We start from the raw sequence: 19,444 nt of genomic DNA on the forward strand, positions 1-19,444 counted from the left end.
TTTTACTGCAGTTTCATCTACAAATGCTCTGGGGTGTGCCTCTACCAGCTTTGCACATCTAGAGACTGACAATTTTTGCCTGTTGTTTTTGAAAAAATAGGTTAATCTCAGCCTGATTGGATAGAAAGGATTTGTCAAAATCTGTTTTTTTTGTTTTTTTTCTTCAGTCCCACAGATTCTCAACTGGTTTTATATCTGAATTTAGCCTTGGCCATTCTAACACAGGATCATGCTTTGTTCTAACATGAATATAGAATATGCCTGTAGCTGTATGTTTAGGGTCTTTGTCCAACTGGGAGTTGAACCTAGCAACACCCCACCCCAAATTTGTGGTGTGCTTTACTAATTTAGTGGTGTCATAGTCAAGGGCAGTAAATTTATTATTTGTAGTTATGGAAATAAAAACAGTTTATTTGCTTTCATTCATAACAAAATCTTTTTAGAATACCTAAAAATACGGGGAAGTACAAATACACAATAAGTTAAAAAATTCAAAAATTTTGAGATGTATGAATACATTTTAGAAGCTTATACAGGAAGCTTAGTTTTTTTTCTCTTCACATATTTTTCCCATTGTTTTTTTGTTTTATTTGCTAAATAATTTTCAAAGCACTTTGTACTCTCTGTGTCTGCAAGTCATACTTGCTGCAAAATGAGTGTCTCTTATTATTCCTAGCATCTTAATTTGTGTAACCCCTTCTAGTGATCGGTGCATATCAGTGTGAAAGGCATGTGTGAGGACTAATTTTAGCACATCTTCTTATGTTTGCCAAGAGCTTATGTGCTTCACAGTGAATTGCACTCGGCGAAGGACATGATTGTGAGGAGAGGACATTGTTGTCCTCATTACAGCAGTAAGCTGCTGCTTAGGCTTTTATTGATGCAACAGGACGTAAGAATGAGCTGAGTCCACGCTGTGCACTGATATGCCAATGCTAAAAGCATGGATAGAGTCTCCCTCACTGTCAGCATGGCCTCTCAGCTCTTGAGGCCATTAAATTTGCAGCAGTGAACAAGAAAGGGAGAGTGAAGGAGAGCTGACTGCCCCCTGGAGAAACCAACGCACAGGGGAAACATTTGAAACATGTCAACAAAGGCTTTTCTCTCCCCATCAAATTTGGAAGATATTGTAAAGAGTGTGGCTTTGAGACATGCCTCCTTTGCTAGCCAGGAAGAAAAATTCTTAATTAATTAATTTTCTTTGGAATTTAATTGGGGGCCAACTGTTCTATAGAAAGACAATATAACACCATATGCATTTCTCAGCATAATGTAAGTGAAAATACAATTTTCCACAGATTGTGGTCTGATTTTACATTGTACACCTACACGAAGTATTGTATAATTGTGAAGTGGATGGAATATGATGCATCCCCCTTGAAATATATTTTACAGATAAAAAATTTGAAAAGTGTGGTGTGCATTTTCTGTTCAGCAGCCCTCTTGGAGCTGTGTATCTCCACAACTCCTCAAAGAAGCAGCCGAGGGCCTCTTGACTGCTTCATTGACTAATTCTCTCTTTGCCCTGGCTGTTTGTTTTCATGGAAAGTGATAGATACAGGTGGAGAATCTCACAATTGCACAATCTTCAGACCTGATTGCCTCTAAGTCATTCAGTGGAGGGGCTTCTTTTAGAGTTCTGTTGAATGAATTTAGGATGGTACTGATGCTTTTTTAGTATTTTTTATTTTTTTCATGAGATGTGTGTCTCATCTAATCCGTCTCTGCTCTCTGTCCTTGTGTCTCCTCCAGGCTAGGGATGATATATTGAATGGATCCCACCCTGTTTCCTTTGACAAAGCCTGTGAGTTTGCAGGGATACAGGCTCAGATCCAGTTTGGACCCCACGTGGAGCACAAACACAAGCCTGGATTCCTGGAGTAAGATTTTCTCATTTAAAAGATTAGTTTAAGCCACCATTCAGGAAAAGAAGAAGAAAAAAAAAAACAATGTTAGTGTTTATTTATTTATTTTTTTATGTTCAGCTCAGAGCTGTATGGTAGTTATCGTCTCCTTCAGTACACACTCTTACCGCAGGGATTTCCTGCAGTGGAAAGCTCACGGCTGATGTCAGCTCTTACAACTGTTTTCTGAAACATAGATACAAAGAATGACCTCATATTTGGAGGTATGTTAATAGGAAAGGAACTGGCTGCCTGCTAAGTGAGTAACTATGCAAACATTCAATTTATCTTTCCAGCCTGAAAGAGTTCCTCCCTAAAGAGTACATCAAGCAACGAGGGTCTGAGAAGAAAATATTCCAAGTATGTGTTGAGTGTCATAAGTGTTGCATTTCTGAAATATATTGTCTTCAGAACTCCTCAGAAATTCCAGCTATTTTGTCAATCAAGAAACTACTCACATAAAATGTAGACCACAGTATTTAAAAACTTGTTTTGCAATGTCATAACTGTTGTTTTCTTCCAGGAACATAAAAACTGTGGAGAAATGTCAGAAATCGAAGGCAAAGTGAAGTATGTGAAGCTTGCCAGGTCTCTGCCAACATATGGAGTGTCCTTCTTCCTCGTCAAGGTAAGAGCTAAAATATTGCGAAATAAATCCATGAAAGTTTTAAATATGTGTAAAAAATTATTTTCACTCATACTTTGCATTTTTCAAATTATTTTGTAGCTTAAGATATATTTATTACTGTTTTTAATCATTACTGTGCTTTGCCGCAGTGGATGAAAATATCTTGCAAAAGTATTCATACAACTACACCTTGGCCACATTTTTCATGTTAAAATCACAAATATCAATGGATTTTTCTCTATTGAGATTTCATGTGAAGACCAAGAAAGAGAGATTTATAACTCCGGTGGAAAAATCTGTCTACGGGAAAATTACTAGTCAAGCACTTCCACATTTTGGCACTTGGAAAGAATGACAAGAAGAAAGTTACTGTTGAAAGAAATCCATAAGAGTTCCTATTTGCTGGTTGGATTTAGCTAAGACCAAAACATAGCTTTTTTGACCTTTGGATTTTCCTTAGGAAGGAAAGGGAATCTAGTCATAGGTAAAAAGGAGACAGAAGGAGGTAAACACAGGGCAATCCTGTAAACAAAGGCATAATCATGTGTTGCAATTGTCCGATCACAGTCCAGCCTAAATTTGTGGCAAGAACTGAAAGCTGATGTTCACAGACACTCTCAATTCAAAATGACTAAGCTGAAGCTCTTGTATAAACCACAGGGCAAAGTGTTCAATCTCTAGAGATGCAATGCTGGTATGGACATACCCCAAAATATATTTATTATACTTGATATATTATATAAGGAGGAAAAAAAGAAAAAAGAAAATTAGTTTCCTTCCACTTCACAACTGTGCACTGTTTTGTGCTGGTCAGTCACATAAAACCCTATGTGATTGACCACATACGGTTTTGGGTTGAATACTTTTACTTTTTTTTTGTCATGCATTCTGTTTGTGTTTCAGGTGTTTACTTTTAATTAGCAGTAATAAATAATCTTGTTAAAGATTAAGTTTAACAGGTGGGATTGCATCGTTCATTGTAATCCAGACCAAATATATACAGTAGATAATGCCAGAGTTTTCATGTTATTGTAATTGGCCAGTGCCAGTTAAGCGTAGGCATGTAATGTCACTATTGCAGCAACCGTCCGCTGTGATTATGAAGTATTAGATACTCTCTGTGATAGCCTGTGTGCTTAAACAGGTATGGACGGCAAGCCTGGCAGCACCTACAGTCCCATTATTACGTCAAATAGAAGGCTTATGAGTAGAAGCTTGTAACAATAGCTGTTCTGTTCTGCTCTAGTTTTATAGTGGAAGTGGAATGGAAACACAGCAAATGAACAGAATAAAGTTTGCAAGCAAACTAGTGTTTTCTGACAGCTCTCCCATTTTGTCACATATTTGTGAAATAAAGGGGGCAAAGCCAGAAGGAGCATAGTTTTGATGGATAATAAATTACATTTTTAGCTTGATGGTTAAAGCTCACAGCTGGGTTCAAGTAATTTGTCTGTATGCTGTGATGGAAACGTGTATGCACAAGCTCTGCCTGTGTTCAAAGGGAAGAGGTAGTGATGGAGATTTCAAGACTCTGCTAAATAATTTACTCTCGCTGCACTCAGCTGTTGATGTTTGCAAAAGGAAAAGCGCAGGCCTGGCATTGTTGGAGTGTTTTTCTGGAACCCGCCATTTCTCATCTGTGAGTCTTTAATCACTGCAGTTTTTCGGAGGCCAAAAGCTTTGTATTGCTGTAAACACATAAACACAAAGAGGAAAAAAAATTACAGTTCCCGAAAGTAATTGCACTCATTCAGTTATGTGTGCTAAATGTAGGTTTGCTGCAGTCATGTGTGCTGGTGTGTATGCTGTAATGCCTTAATTGCATTTTCTTGCTCAGGCATGTTAATCTAAATGACACAATAAATCATTTTTCCACTTTAAATTAGAAAGGAACTGTTTGAATGAAGCCTTGAAAATTATGATGTTTAAATAATGGAACCTGAAACAATCAACGCTTGCATAAATATGGAAAGGACACTAGTATAATGTTATCTGCCCTTGGGTTTAAGGGCCCTCCAAATAAGACGTGTTCTGGGTTTGTGCTATTGTCTAAAGTTCTGACCCTGTGATAAAGTGAAACGAATGTTTCCCTCTTTCTATATATATACAGCATATATATAAATAAATATGACCTTTGCATCTCCACCACACTGCTAATTTTTTCATCTTCTCCACCTCTGAAGGGCAGCTAAGTTTACGCTCAGTGTTTGAAGTGAGTTGTGATAGATTTTCAGTGGGCAGCAGAGCTGGTGGAGGCTCCATGCTGCTGTGCTGACAGTGACTTAAACCTTTGGAGACCCTGTTCAATAAAGCAGCAGTTAAACAAGCCAGAGCAGTTCGGGTCACTTCGCAGCTTCCCTCCCCCACTTCAACCATTTGAAGCTCAGAGAAACAGATCCAACATCTGTATTACAGCAGCAGCAGCTGAATGGCACCAGTATTTTTGCATTTTTATCTTGCATGAATCATCTGTGTAGGTGTCTAGCTGAGTTGTTTTTTTTTCTCTTTTTTTGACTGATGTTTTCCTTTTGACAGGAAAAGATGAAGGGTAAAAATAAGCTGGTCCCAAGGCTGCTGGGGATAACCAAAGAGTCAGTGATGCGAGTGGATGAGAAGACGAAGGATGTGGTACAGGAATGGCCCCTGACAACAGTCAAGAGATGGGCAGCCTCCCCGAAGAGTTTTACCTTGGTACAGTGGGACTGACTGTGCAAGTCCTCAGCACTATTTTCAGACCGCTCCTAATCTTAAACAGTGGGGAAATAAAAAGAAACGCCAATGCTTTTCTCTGTAAATATACTTAAAATAGCCTGTTGGTGTGGAATTTACGTCACATGTCTGTAACAACTCATGTAATCTAGGTGAACAAACACAATCAGGCAAATTTGATTGGGAATTATGTGAAAGAAAATGAAAAGATACAGGGAATAAGTGCAGTGCTAATTATGTCAGCTGCTTCAGTCCTACATAATGGCCTTTGAAAAGGTTTCTCATTACCGAAGTATTGCTCAAGAAGCATACTATGGTGAGTATAGCATTAAAAACACTCATAATTCTGACCTTTTTGCAAACATACATCAGTCAAACCAAGAAGGTTGAAAAGGTCTTAGTTATAATGTGATTGAGCTACAATAACTTTATGCACTGCAGATGATGATCCTGCAATTGCTAAACTATGTCCAAATCCAATGTTTATGACTATGAAACTATTATGATGACATGGTTTTTTAGAAGCAAGTCAATAAATGTCAAAATAATGCAATTTAAAATTAAATGTTCTCATTTTGCCAGCTTAGAACATTTATCCTGTTAAGCTAAATATAAACTTCCCCATCTTAGTGCATATTGGTAATGTTGATGTAGGCATCTGCCAGCAGTCGATGGTATACTCCTTTAAAACACTATTCTCATGTTCAACACTCTTTCATTATCACAGCCTGATGACATCAGGGTGGGGTGAGTTCGCTGTACCGCTCTAAATGTAATGTTCAGTTAGAGAAAGTCAATCAGATGACAGACAATGATGGAATGACTGCAGGGGAATGATGCAGACTCTAAAACACAACAAATCTCATGCAAAGGGGTACAGTCTTAAACAATATCATTTAAACCTCTGAATGCTCCAAGAAGAATTATCAGGAACCTTGAGCAGTGCATACCCAAAATCCCAGCTGAAGGTGTCAGTAACAAATTTTTTGTATTGAATAAACTTCATGTGTGTTCAATACTTAATCTATTTTTACACACATTTATAAGGTCATCTAGATATGTTAAATTAATTGAATGATTACCAATGTCTGATGTTAACTCCATATTACCGACCCCATTAGAAATGTACTTCTCTATTTCTCATTCTCTCTGTTTTATGCATACATTCAAATGCATAGTGGTATTGCATTATATGCTATAAGATATATTAAAATGTAACATTTTCACAATGCTAGACAGCTATTATGTTGGAGTTAACAATAAGCTAAAGGGGGAGAATGAGCAGAATTTAGATGTATTATATATCTAAAAAACTGGTTTTCTTTTAAATCCTTATAGTTGTTTTCCTCTGCTGCTGGATGGGCTTAGTTCATTGAAAGATTAATAGAAAATGCAAATTTAAAAAACAACAAAAAAAGAACTTCTAAGGTATGTTTGCCAGCATTCATTTCAAATAAAAATACTAACTCTTGTGTTTCTACTGAGTGCTTTGAAGTAAGAACTTTTCAGATCCACTACATCTCACATGAAATCAACTCTTTGGAGAAATAGGATGTTCTACAGAAGCCAGTCTTTTTCCTTGAGAGTCGGAAATGATGAAAGTACTGCCAAATTTATTCAGACCCTAACCCTCAGTGATGCATTTTTTTAATCTGAACACATTTGCACACTTCCTTCCTCCAGTTGAAGCTAAATTATTTTGCATTAAGACAGATGACAGTACACTGTAGCATAATAACACTGTTTCTCTTGTTTTAAAAAGGATTTTGGAGAATATCAGGAAAGTTACTACTCTGTCCAGACAACAGAAGGTGAACAGATATCCCAGCTTATTGCAGGATACATCGACATCATTCTTAAAAAGGTAAGAGCATTAAAAAGGAAGCCTTATTTAAATTACTGCAATGTTTCTGTGCATTCCAAGAGTCTCTTCAAACAATCAACAGTGCTTGGTGTTCTGTCTTTCCAATGCAGAAGCAGAGTAAGGACCGATTTGGCCTTGAGGGGGACGAGGAATCCACAATGCTGGAGGAATCTGTTTCCCCAAAGAAGTAAGTACTGGTTGTACTAATCCCTGTAGATACTGACCATTCTTATTTACAAACATACTGTATTGTGGTGAGTCTCGATGCATTTGTGTTTTGCTGCTTAATTGCCTGTGTATTTATAGTTATAGAAAGAGAGATATGTCAGACTTAAACACAAACACAACCCTATGGATTTCAAGATAGTTTTATGAAATGTGTGTTTTTTCTGTTTGTTAGTAGAAAGTCTGTCAGATTAAGACCATTTAAGTATTGCATAGTGGACAAAATAAGCTGCATCATTTGTAAGTTAAGAAATAAAACATAAATTAAGTTATTAATACTAGTTTATTAGACCAGTCATTCCCACTTTTAGCGTCTGGTCCACTTGCACTAACCCAGCCACAAATTGTTAAAGTAAATAAATAGTGTTAATAAGTCTAATAAACAGTTATGGCAACATTGATTTATAAAGATCATCTCATCTTGGTGTTTTGCAAAACCAGGGGTATGATCCTAACCGTAGTTGAGCCACTGAAATAAAAGCATGTTTTATTCTGCATTTAGACTCTGTTTCTTCTCATTTTACTTTCAGAACTCCTACACACTATTGAAAAAGTAGAATAGAAAAAGAAATTTGAGTGTGTACTTTTTTCCTGCTCACCTTTTCTTTCATCGTTCAGTCTCTTCTACCTGAGGAGATAATTAGGATGCTACATATAAATGGATTCTTGAGACAAACGTTATTTATTTAGGATGTGCTTTTTTCCAAGCTTGAACGTTGAGTGAGAAATCTTCATCCATCCATCCATCCATTTTCTGTTCACCCTTGTCCCTAATGGGGTCGGGAGGGTTGCTGGTGCCTATCTCCAGCTACGTTCCGGGCGAGAGGCAGGGTACACCCTGGACAGGTCGCCAGTCTGTCGCAGGGCAACACAGAGACATACAGGACAAACAACCATGCACACACACACTCACACCTAGGGAGAATTTAGAGAAACCAATTGACCTGACAGTCATGTTTTTGGACTGTGGGAGGAAGCCGGAGTACCCGGAGAGAACCCACGCATGCACAGGGAGAACATGCAAACTCCATGCAGAAAGACCCCGGCCGGGAATCGAACCCAGGACCTTCTTGCTGCAAGGCAACAGTGCTACCAACTGCGCCACTGTGCAGCCCCGAGAAATCTTCACATTTCTGTAAAATCATTTTGTGTTCCTAGCTGGTTTATAAAGAGATGCTAAATGGTACCACATTTTTATGAGTAATGGATGAATATATATCTTGGTCTTATCTATATTATGAAAAGTCTCATCTCCCTGCAGTCTTCTCTCCTCCTGTCGGGAGGCATAGAAGCATAAACAATGAAGACATCCATGTTTAGTAAGATTGATTTCGGGGTCAGACGCACAAGGATGGTGTAGAGAGGAGGCAGGAAAAAGCTTCACTGCAATCGTGAGACAATCTATCTCTACATTTGGGTTTATGGTTTCCTACAGAACTGGAGTGTGAATGAGAAGTGGAGATTGAAAAATGTATTATCAGTGGAAATTCACATGGCTCCTGTTGAAACTACTCTCTGATAAAATATGCTGTCATATTTCCCCATGTGCATGCACCAGCTGACTCATGTTGAAGTTTCCATTGCAAAAACATAATTGATGCATTTCGAAACAAGCTGTAATTAACCAATGGAGTCGGGAGCATCTGCTGAGTTGGACATGAAAACCCGTTTTTCTGCAGTACTCTCTCTGTCGAGGCCTACTCATTGTGAGAAGGATTGTTGGTGCGTGACCATTGTTGTGCACTAATTATCATTTTGTATGTTTTCTGGTCTAAATCAATCTCTGGGATGTTATTATCAAAAACATTAGCATATTCATTTGATTGAACACCATTGACTGCTTAAGTATTTATTTTCCTTTACATTTTCCACCTTACACACAGCTACAATATTTAATGTATTTTATTGGGATTTTATGTAATGAACAAACATAAAATATTTTATTAATGTGAAGTGGAAGGAAAAAAGATCCATGTGGTGGTGTATTTGTTTCTATCCCATTTCATTTTGAATCCCATTAATAAAATGTAGTGCAACTAATTGTCTTTCAAAGTCACCTGTCCTGTGAGGGTTTGTTAGAAAACAGTGAGCAAACAGCATTGTAAGAAAGAAAAAAAATAAACAATTGACATGGTTGACAGGTCAGTTAAAAGAGGAAGAAAACACAATTTCACATGGGAGAAATCTATGTGAGTGAAGTGGAGAATTGGAAAAATCTCATATTTGGTATTCACAGTAGTGGTGTGACAAATAAAATTTGTGAGCGGTAGCCCACCTCCTTTGCACTCTAGGAGCTTGGAAAGGGGGATAGGAGCCAGCAGCTGAGAGGAAAGCGTTTATCCCCTGCAGGATATAGCGGCAGAATGCATCAATACATAACGCCCGAATAGTTTGGATTTCCTTCCTGACTCTCCCTATTGCAAAATCTTCTAGCAGTGCCAATTCTGGGTGATGGATGCAGCAGGTCAGAGTTTGCACGGGGGACTACAAATTCTCCCACCAAGTTTGTTTTCTATATATCACAACCTTTGTGTGGAAAGTGAAGTACACCAGTTTCAGGCCCCATTTCACCTTAAAAATGAGACCACTTCGCCTTTTGCCGAATCAAAGTCTTTGTTCAAAAAATGTCAGTTGCATTTTAGCACCAGCCATAAAAATGACACAGCAAACTTGTGGATGAAGGCACTCTGTTTGGTTGAGACCAAGATAGAACTTTCTGACTTATATGCAAAACAATATTGGACAAGGGAAACTAACATTACCCCGTATACACTAACCATACTTTGAAAGATGATGGTGGTGGAAACAACATTATGATTTCAAAATATTCAACTCCTTTCTTTTTTCTTTAGCTATATAAACTACATTGCTGTGGTCCATAGTGTATCCCCAAGAGATGTTGATTATTTAGCTAAAATGATCATGAAATGGTGAAGAGCAGGACTCAAATGCATGGAGGACGCAGGCAGGTGAAAATAAACAATTTCACTCAGGCAAGCATAATACAAAAGGAAGGGGACCAGAATATAAGAAATACTAAGTTACAGAACAAAAGCACAAGGGATCATAAAACTAAGGAATGGGGTAAACGTGAAAAACAAAGCTTGACAAATCGTAATACAAAGCAAAAACACAAAACCAAAGTCCCAAACATTATGACAACAGTTTGGACCAAAGATTAAATAAATTTAAAAAAACACCAACAATGGATAATTGCTACCTTTGTTTCCACTTATAACTTCTGCCTGTGTCTACCTTTTAAATCAACTTCACACTGAAAAACTATGTCACTAACCTATTTTTTTCTAAATGTATTTTTAGGTCCACAATTTTGCAACAGCAGTATAATAGGGTTGGTCGTGTGGAACATGGGTCAGTGGCTCTTCCTGGTATTATACGCTCTGGCTCCATTGGTGGCCCTGATAACTACAGTGTAGGTACAATGCCTTCTGCCCAGCAGCAAATCACCACAGGACAGATGCACAGAGGACACATGCCTCCACTAGTGAGTAGGATAACACACCTTTACATCCTTTGTTCTTTAAGTCCTGAAGAAACAAAACATCATTTGGAAGATGCAAACAATTTTCCAGGTTTGATGTGATTTGACTATTTAGACAATGATTCAGCAGCTCTTTACTGGAAGATGCACAGAAAGCCCTGATTTCATTCCACAAAATATGCTTTGTCTGTGTTTTGTGTGTCTGCTATCAGAGTCTAGCCCAGCAGGCTCTAATGGGAACCATTAACAGCAGCATGAAGGCTGTTCAGCAGGCGCAAGCCGACCTGGGACAAGTAGATAATCTGCCTCCACTGGGCCATGACTTGGTGAGTTACACTATATTCATTTCACAGTTTTGAAGTGCACATTGGGATAGATAAATGCAGAGTGGATCTTTATTTTCGCTTCTCTTACTTTATGCCCATTTTTAAGAATAATTAGGTATTAGAGCAGACTGTAAACATTCATGATATTTTCTTTGCTAGCCTTGGGCTTGAATCACAAATGATCAAAAAACTCCTACTGTGATGAATATCTAAGACTCTTATGTTCCTCCTCCAAAAGGCATCCAGGGTCTGGGTTCAGAACAAAGTGGATGAATCAAAACATGAAATCCATTCTCAGGTTGATGCCATCACTGCTGGAACAGCTTCTGTGGTCAATCTCACAGCAGGTGAGTTCCCTGGAAAATACTAAGCACTTTAAAGGCGCTCCATTCAGTTATTTTTACTTTTTCTTAAATAGTCACATTATACCATTCTACCTGGGCAAATTTTTCGAGATAAGAATTAATGAATGTTTCTTGTTACGACTGGCTCAGGGTCATTACAAAATTGGGAGACCATGCTGTGCTTAAGGTGCAGAAAAAGCATACTTATTAACAAAAGCTACAATGGAATGTGAATTTCAGTAGCAGAGGCACAATCCAAATACTTGCATGTGTGATATGTGTGTATATGGAAGTGCTGAGATGCAAAAACAATGACGAAATCAAATGTGCGTCAGGAGGCAGAGTGGACTTCGAGGGCAACGACGAAGGTGGAAATGGGAAGATCTACGTATTTTGTGCTCTGAATGGACAGATCAGCCACGCCTGCACAGAGGAGGAGCACAAGGGCAGACACACAAACACCTGCAGCAAAACTCAAAAAGCCTAGGGCCGTAACATTTCCTAGGTCCGTTTTGATCAGTGACTGGGTAATGGTTTAGTTTCCTCTATTGGTATTCTGTTTCTGCTAATTAATACATCTTAATACATCTGCTCTGAAGCTCATCGCTCCCAGCTGCCCCGTGTTCTTTGGTACAATGCCAGTTTCCAGTTTTAATCTAACCTTGCCATCTGTTAGATTTCACCTAAGGTCCCCTCACCATCGAATTCAAAGTTTTTCTTCTTCACAGCCACTTCCTTTATTAGTTCCTTATCTCCATTGAGCCATTTCAAACAGGCTCTAATCATGACACTGATGTGTGTGTAAAAGCAAATGACACATGAGCTGCCCTGTGGTGAACTGAGTCAGTGCTGCAGCAGCAAATTAAGATGCACAACAAAGGCACAGGTTGATTTTTGGCTGATTTGACGGTCGTCTCTCCGCTGCAGGTGAGCCAACAGAGACCGACTACACAGCAGTCGGCTGCGCCATCACTACCATATCCTCCAACCTCACGGAAATGTCCAGGGGCGTGAAGCTTCTTGCAGCACTGATGGAAGATGAAGTGGGAAGCGGACACAAGCTCATGGGTGCCGCCAGAATGTTGGCAGGAGCAGTGTCAGATCTGCTCAGGTCTGTGGAGCCCTGCTGCCGGCGAGGTGAGGCACCCAGTGATTACTGCGCAGCTTTGAGAATCCCAGCTGCAATCCCACACAATTCACACATACACAAAATGCTGATCTGCTAATTTTAACAATTTCCCAGAGAAGATGCAAGTCGGAACCTTTTTTTTTTTTGCCAGGGAGGGATGTTTGATCCTGTTTTAGATCACACTGGAGTGTTTTCTGTGGGAACTGGCCAGCCACGTGTAATGAATGTGCTGATGTCACCCTTGTGCAGCCGAGACAGACGGTGCTGACTGCAGCAGGAAGCATTGGACAAGCCAGCGGGGATCTGCTCCGTCACATGGGGGAGGGCGAGACTGATGAGAAGTTCCAGGTTGGACGCCTCCCACTCACTGTTTCCATGGCTGTGTCGGCCAAACAGGAAGACACACACACCCATATTCTCTGGCCCCCTTTAAAAATGTCAATACACTCTTATGTAATTACCTCAGGCTTTATTGTTGGCCTGCCACTTTAAAACAAAGCATCAGATGGAGTGCTTTTAAAGTAAAAAGATTATACAGTGTTTAAACCCTGTAGTATTTAGCCTGTCCCTAGTAATGCTTTGTGTATTTGACAGAAATTCATGTTCTTACAACACGCTCCTCAGTTTAAATGTCTCCTTAGATATATAACAAAATCTAAACAAAAACAAATGACCATTTTCATAAATCTTAGACCAGCAGGTTTCTGTTAAATTAAGACTTTCTCTTTATGATAGAGGAAACTAACTAACTTTAAGTGATGATGTTCGATCAAACTGTTACTGCTTAGCTATGGTATTTTCTTTGATCAGGAAAAGACAATCAGCCAATTTCAGTCAATCACAAGTCAGGGTCCATCAAGTTGCAATACATCTGACCTGAATTCAGCTGTGCACCTTTATTTAATAATACTGACAGGCTATAGTTTGATAGTCTGATAGTTTGCCTCATTCTTCTTTTGTGCATCTAGTCTTGCTGCTTCTTGTACATTATTTATAGATAGATAGATAGATAGATAGATAGATAGATAGCATTTATTGTCATTGAACAGAATTCAACGAAATTTCCATTGAAAATTCCATATGCACAAGTCACATTACATCAGTTGAACAAAATGAACTGCAAACATTTACTTTCCTGCTCCCTTCAGTCACACGCACACAGCTGTGGTCTGTTCCTGTGAAGGACACTGATTAATATGTTGCAGGACACCCTGATGAATCTAGCCAAAGCGGTGGCCAATGCAGCTGCTATGTTAGTCCTGAAGGCCAAGAATGTGGCCCAGGTGGCCGAGGACACCATACTGCAGAACCGAGTGATTGCAGCTGCCACTCAGTGTGCCCTGTCTACCTCCCAACTGGTTGCATGCACCAAGGTAAACACTTTGATTTTTTTTTTTTTATTCACTTTGCAGACTTGCAGACAGATCATTTGTGTCTGAAACAAAATAAAAATGCTTACTTTGCAAGCTTCCACAATGTGCTTGTCTGGATGATGGAAGAATAACTGTAGCTTCCTGCTTCATTGTAAAATCAATGTTGGATGTCTTGATTTGTCTGAGCTCTGCCAGCCTCTGTGTGTGGTGCAGGTGGTAAGCCCAACCATCAGCTCGCCGGTTTGTCAGGAGCAGCTTGTCGAGGCCGGGAAGCTGGTGGACCGATCGGTGGAGACCTGCGTCAAAGCTTGCCGCTCGGCCAGCAGCGACGGCGAGTTGCTGAAACAAGTTGCAGCTGCAGCTGGTGTGGTCAGCCAGGCCCTGAGTGACCTCCTCCAACACGTCCGCCACTACGCCAGCTGCGGGGAGCCCATCGGACGCTACGACCAAGCCACAGACACAATTATGAATGTGACTGAAAATATTTTCACTTCCATGGGCGATGCAGGTTAGTAGCTACAGCCGTGCTGAAGGAAATGAACTGATTCTTGCAGAGTAGTCTATTTGGCTCGAGTTAATATATTTTGACTGTGTTGTGTGAAAAGCATTATCTGCAAATGATCCTGGAAAAAAAAAAATCCTCAGTGGATGTTCAAAGCTCAGGTTGTATGTTTTGATTTGAGTCAAGAGACTGAAGTATTTTTAAAGTGAGTCAAATTCCCAAGGGCTTGTAGTTACCATGTCATCCTAAACCACTACAAAGTTCTGAGTCTGGTTTCAATCAGAAACTGGGAGTCTTTGGCATTCAACAGGAAACACATGACTTGGGCATTGGTATGAAAGGCCAGGCGTTTTTTGTCAATAAATCAACTCTTAAAAATCCCGCTAAACACAAGAGATACGCATTTTAGTGCTGAAAGGACAGGTTGATGCCATACGATTTCACATTTTGATTGTAGAGCAGCTAGACATCTACAGCGGTTTACTGGGTGAGTTATTTAGAGCATGAGGTGGGAGTTTCAGAAATGCAGCTTTTAATAGCAGACATGTGGGGAGGTGTTACGTAGATCCCACAGATTTATATTTCTGCCGGAGCAGATGATGGATTAGAAACATTCTGCCACACGAGGACATAAAGGTGAAAGTAATATGAACATGAAAACTATTAGGCAAAATGAGGTTTCTCGTTTTGTGGCTATTTTATTTTAAATGAAATAAAATTTCATTTAAAATATTATTACATTTTTAGGTGTAAATAAATTTTTAAAAACCTGGAGATATGAAATACACATTTATGACAAGGATAAATGTTATGTTTTTTGTCAAATTTTTTATGTATTTCAGATTTGTTTTATTTTGATTACTTTGAAATATTATTTTACAATGTCAAGTTATACACATCAAAACATGTAAAAATGTTTAAAACTAATTAGAAAATGTTCCCCAATATTTATCAACTATTCTGTTTATACATATTATTTATTTTTGATCCTAATCTCGTTTGTGAGTTCTGTGTTTCTCACATTTGACAAGAATGTGTCCTAATCTCCATTAATGCACATTTCACCAACCAACCAATCTAATTCTGTAGACATGACCTGCTTTCATTAACATTCATCATTTTGTTGACATGGCAAAGTTTGTAAAAACATAGGTTATGACATTAGTGTTCAAATTAGATTTCCATAATTCTGAATAATTATCTTCTTTTCTCTTTACAATATATGGGATTTAGGTAAAGCCTTTGATTTTTAACCTAAAGTTACCTAAGGCTTAGCATTTTGTGGTTCACATCTTATTCCCTGGTGGAATCTCATTTATTTTGCTTGAAAGAGCTGCTCTAAGTTCAGGTTGATTATCTTAAAAAAAACAAAAAACTGTATCGTTAATTTTAAAGTTTAAAAAAAAAAATCTCAATGCGACTCATGAATCTCCTTATTTGGATGTTTCTGTGCAGGGTACTGTTTTTATTTATACAGGTGTCAGTGTAAATTAGCGCATGTTGGAAGATGCAGCAATAATAATCCATCGCTGTATTGATACAAATTAATGATGCTTTTGCTTTGGGAATCCTTGAAAATTCCTTTGTCACAGAAAATCTTTTTATCTAATTAGATCCTAAAAGATCTAACATATTAACACCTCATTCCAACAGATTACGTATTGATGCAGACGTTGTTTTTTGGTCTGAACAGGTGAAATGGTGCGTCAGGCTCGCGTGCTGGCCCAGGCTACCTCGGACTTAGTCAATGCCATGAGGTCAGACTGCAGAGGCAGAAGTGGATGTCGACAACTCCAAGAAACTTCTTGCTGCAGCCAAACTCCTGGCGGATGCCACAGCTCGAATGGTGGAGGCTGCAAAGGTGAGTGATTGGTTCTTAAATGTTTTCTCATATTATAACACATTTAACATGAGTTTATTATTATTATTATTATTATTATTATTATTATTATTATTATTATTATTATCTTTTCTACTCTTTATTTAAATTGTTATAAAAAAATCTGAAATGTGGCTTTGAGAGAACTTAAAAACACGACTGCTGAAAGTCTGTACTTCTTTATGTTAATAGCTACTGTCTGATTTTACATCCAATATGAAAGTATGCAGAATCAGTGTCTGTTAATGAGCCTCTGGCGCCATCGAGAAGGATATTATCTGGGTGAAATACCCATGCAAGAGAAGAGCAGCGTGTAGCTCGTTAATATGTTTTTGATCTGTGGCACATTAATCACCACATCACTGCCATTATCAAAGAGGAAGTGAGGATCTTGCACTGACGGTTTCCTTGGAAACTGAAAGAAGATGAAGTTAAATGTTTCTTTGCATTTATCATACAACACGTGCAGTGCAGTCAGAGTTGTTAAACTTAATATTCAAAAGGTGCTGGTGCTCATATTGTTTTCTGGATCTACAACATGCATCATTACAGTATGTACATTTGCAGAAATATGCATAATTGTGGGGTGTTTTTTGCCCTCAGGGGGCAGCCGCATACCCAGAGAATGAGGACCAGCAACAGAGATTAAGGGAGGCAGCCGAGGGGTTACGGGTTGCTACTAATGCTGCAGCTCAAAACGCCATAAAGAAAAAACTAGTCAATAGACTGGAGGTGAGTCAGAACTGTTATTTTTTTTTCCCCTTTTCAAGTTGGTCCACCTTCATACAGCCATCAAACCTTCATCATCCATCTTCGTAATTAAGACACAATGATATTTTCTTCCTCTTTGATATAAAACTCAGAGTAAGATCACTTTTTTTTATTTGTCTGTGTTATGTCTTTTTATCACCACGGACAGCTGTAAATCCTACTAATGCACTGAAGGAACTATCTGTATTAAGATCTGTGTTTAGCCCTCAGTATCAGTTTGCACCCTAATGACTACCACCCCTCTGCTCTGGAGCACCCAATGTTCAATTTCCCAGGCGCATAAACTATTCATTACCCAGGGGCTGGAATCAGCCTGCTATCAGACAGGAATCTCAGCCTGACTCCTTGCATCAGATGGTCACAGTAATGGTGCTAATGGTCACCTCCATCACAGCTGCATGTAAGCTAGTTGAGGAGAATATTATTAATCTCCGAGTGTGCTTGTAACAATTATCTGTGAAACATTTAGGCAGCTCTGGAGCCCTCAGTTTTGTACTGTCAAGATAAAATGAATGCCTCAGTAGCTGTGGAGACATGTTTACTTGTAGCCTTTGTTTTATCTTTGTTTACTTGTAGCCTATTGTTTTTTATTTCGATATTATGTATAGAATGCTAAGCAAAATAAAATAAACAGCACATTCGAGTGTGCTATTATCATTACTTAGGACAGTGGTGTCAAACTTATTTTAATTTCGGGCCACATCAAGTTTATGAATGTCCTCAAACAGCTGGTTGTGGCAGATTGTTTGGATAAAACTACTAATCAACAAACTGTTCAAATAATATAGTTTTCTCTGCATTTGATGAGTATTTCTTGAAACATATTCATATCTAACATATTTTCACATTGTTGTAATTTGACAGAATGCAAATAAAAACTACTTTGATTTGACTGCTACAATAATATTTAAGCACACAACTGTTAGCTTGAAGTGCTATTTCCATCTTAATTCAGCCAGCAAACATTCACCATCCATCTTCCATTACTGGAGTCATTCATTGTACCAAAGCTGTCTCAAGTACCTCTAATGTTCTTTTTGTAATGACACATTGTGTTCTGTAAACCGGTTATATTTTATTGTTCTTGGCTCCTCAGTCACCCAAAAAGATTTTTCTCTTTCAACCAACAATCTTTTAAAAGCTGGTCATGTTTGCATTCTCCTTCATCATCGACATAATATCATAGTAAGAACAGAAGAACAGGCTTCCAGCCATTTGTTTTTAGGTTGGTATGATTATATACCAAATACCTTAAATAAAATTGTAATAATTCACTGTGCATGTTTGTAATTATTATGGATTCTCCACAGAGAATTAGCTATAATCTCCCATCCACAGAGGTTCAAAGTTCTACAGGCTCACATATATGCATTTTGTCACATCTAATGATAGGATAAAGGTTTCTTAGCAAACTGCAGAAAATATAGTCTTCTTTTTCAGTGCTGAACCAGCTTCTGGTTTAATTCTAGGTTAATCTTTTACCCCTGTTCTTTTAAAATATGGTATCGCTAATTTGAAATATTTTCCTGGCACAGACATAATACATAATGTATAATTTTTCAATAACTGAAAAATTACTGAGGCCATTCTAGATGCCTAATGACAGATTGGTTTATTACATAACTAGTTTGATGTGTATTTTGGTTCACTGTGCTGTTGGAACATCCAGTTGTATCCATTTTTCAACCAATTTTTTCTTGTTTTGAGTTAGAGATGAAGAACTTGGAAGTCATCCTCTTTCTTCATTATTAAACTCACTGCTGCAGATCTTGCCGGTACGGTCCTGGTCCCCCCCGGACCGATTTATTTTCCATTAGCAAATCAGGCGCTGCTCTGCCTGGCTGTTCTCAGATTTCCGTACCTACATCAGAGGTAGTACTAGCCGGTCCAAGACTGGTACTGTCTTGTGCGAAATGTTTCCCTTGTGTCGGGAGCATGCACTGCAGCCAGAGAAGTGCATGCAACCTTTTTCACAGCGCTTCCGATCAATTTCTCGGTAAAACAACTCACATAATCATGTCAAGGTTGCAACTTTCAGTTTAATTGACACCTGCTGTTCAAAAACAGCAGCAACAAAACTGTAAAATAAATAAACCTGGCCTTGTGTGACGTTTTTCTTACACAGTTTTTGTGTTTTTTGGGGGTTTTTTTTAAAATCACCTACTTTAAAAAAAAGTTTTCAGTTTTTTCAGCTTTTGTCATATTCACTTTAGCCTGACAAATATCAGTCAGTCCCCAAACACTGTTTTGGTGACTACACACAGACACACACACATTGTGTGTATTTA

The 19,444-nt window shown here is 38.5% G+C and overlaps 1 protein-coding gene across 1 annotated transcript in view; it reads left to right on the forward strand.

Moving 5' to 3' along the window:
* The window catches only part of tln2b (talin 2b), a 104,645-nt gene that overhangs the window by 50,639 nt on the left and 34,562 nt on the right, over positions 1-19,444 (forward strand). The window contains 16 exon segments of the mRNA XM_032582982.1: positions 1,753-1,880; positions 2,201-2,264; positions 2,428-2,532; positions 5,068-5,223; positions 7,004-7,105; positions 7,216-7,292; positions 10,652-10,835; positions 11,045-11,158; positions 11,397-11,505; positions 12,430-12,644; positions 12,881-12,979; positions 13,837-14,004; positions 14,218-14,512; positions 16,200-16,270; positions 16,272-16,367; positions 16,989-17,117. Coding sequence (XP_032438873.1) covers positions 1,753-1,880; positions 2,201-2,264; positions 2,428-2,532; positions 5,068-5,223; positions 7,004-7,105; positions 7,216-7,292; positions 10,652-10,835; positions 11,045-11,158; positions 11,397-11,505; positions 12,430-12,644; positions 12,881-12,979; positions 13,837-14,004; positions 14,218-14,512; positions 16,200-16,270; positions 16,272-16,367; positions 16,989-17,117 — 2,112 coding nt within the window.

This window comes from Xiphophorus hellerii, chromosome 2 (genome assembly GCF_003331165.1).
Source record: "Xiphophorus hellerii strain 12219 chromosome 2, Xiphophorus_hellerii-4.1, whole genome shotgun sequence".
Taxonomy (NCBI): Eukaryota; Metazoa; Chordata; class Actinopteri; order Cyprinodontiformes; family Poeciliidae; genus Xiphophorus; species Xiphophorus hellerii.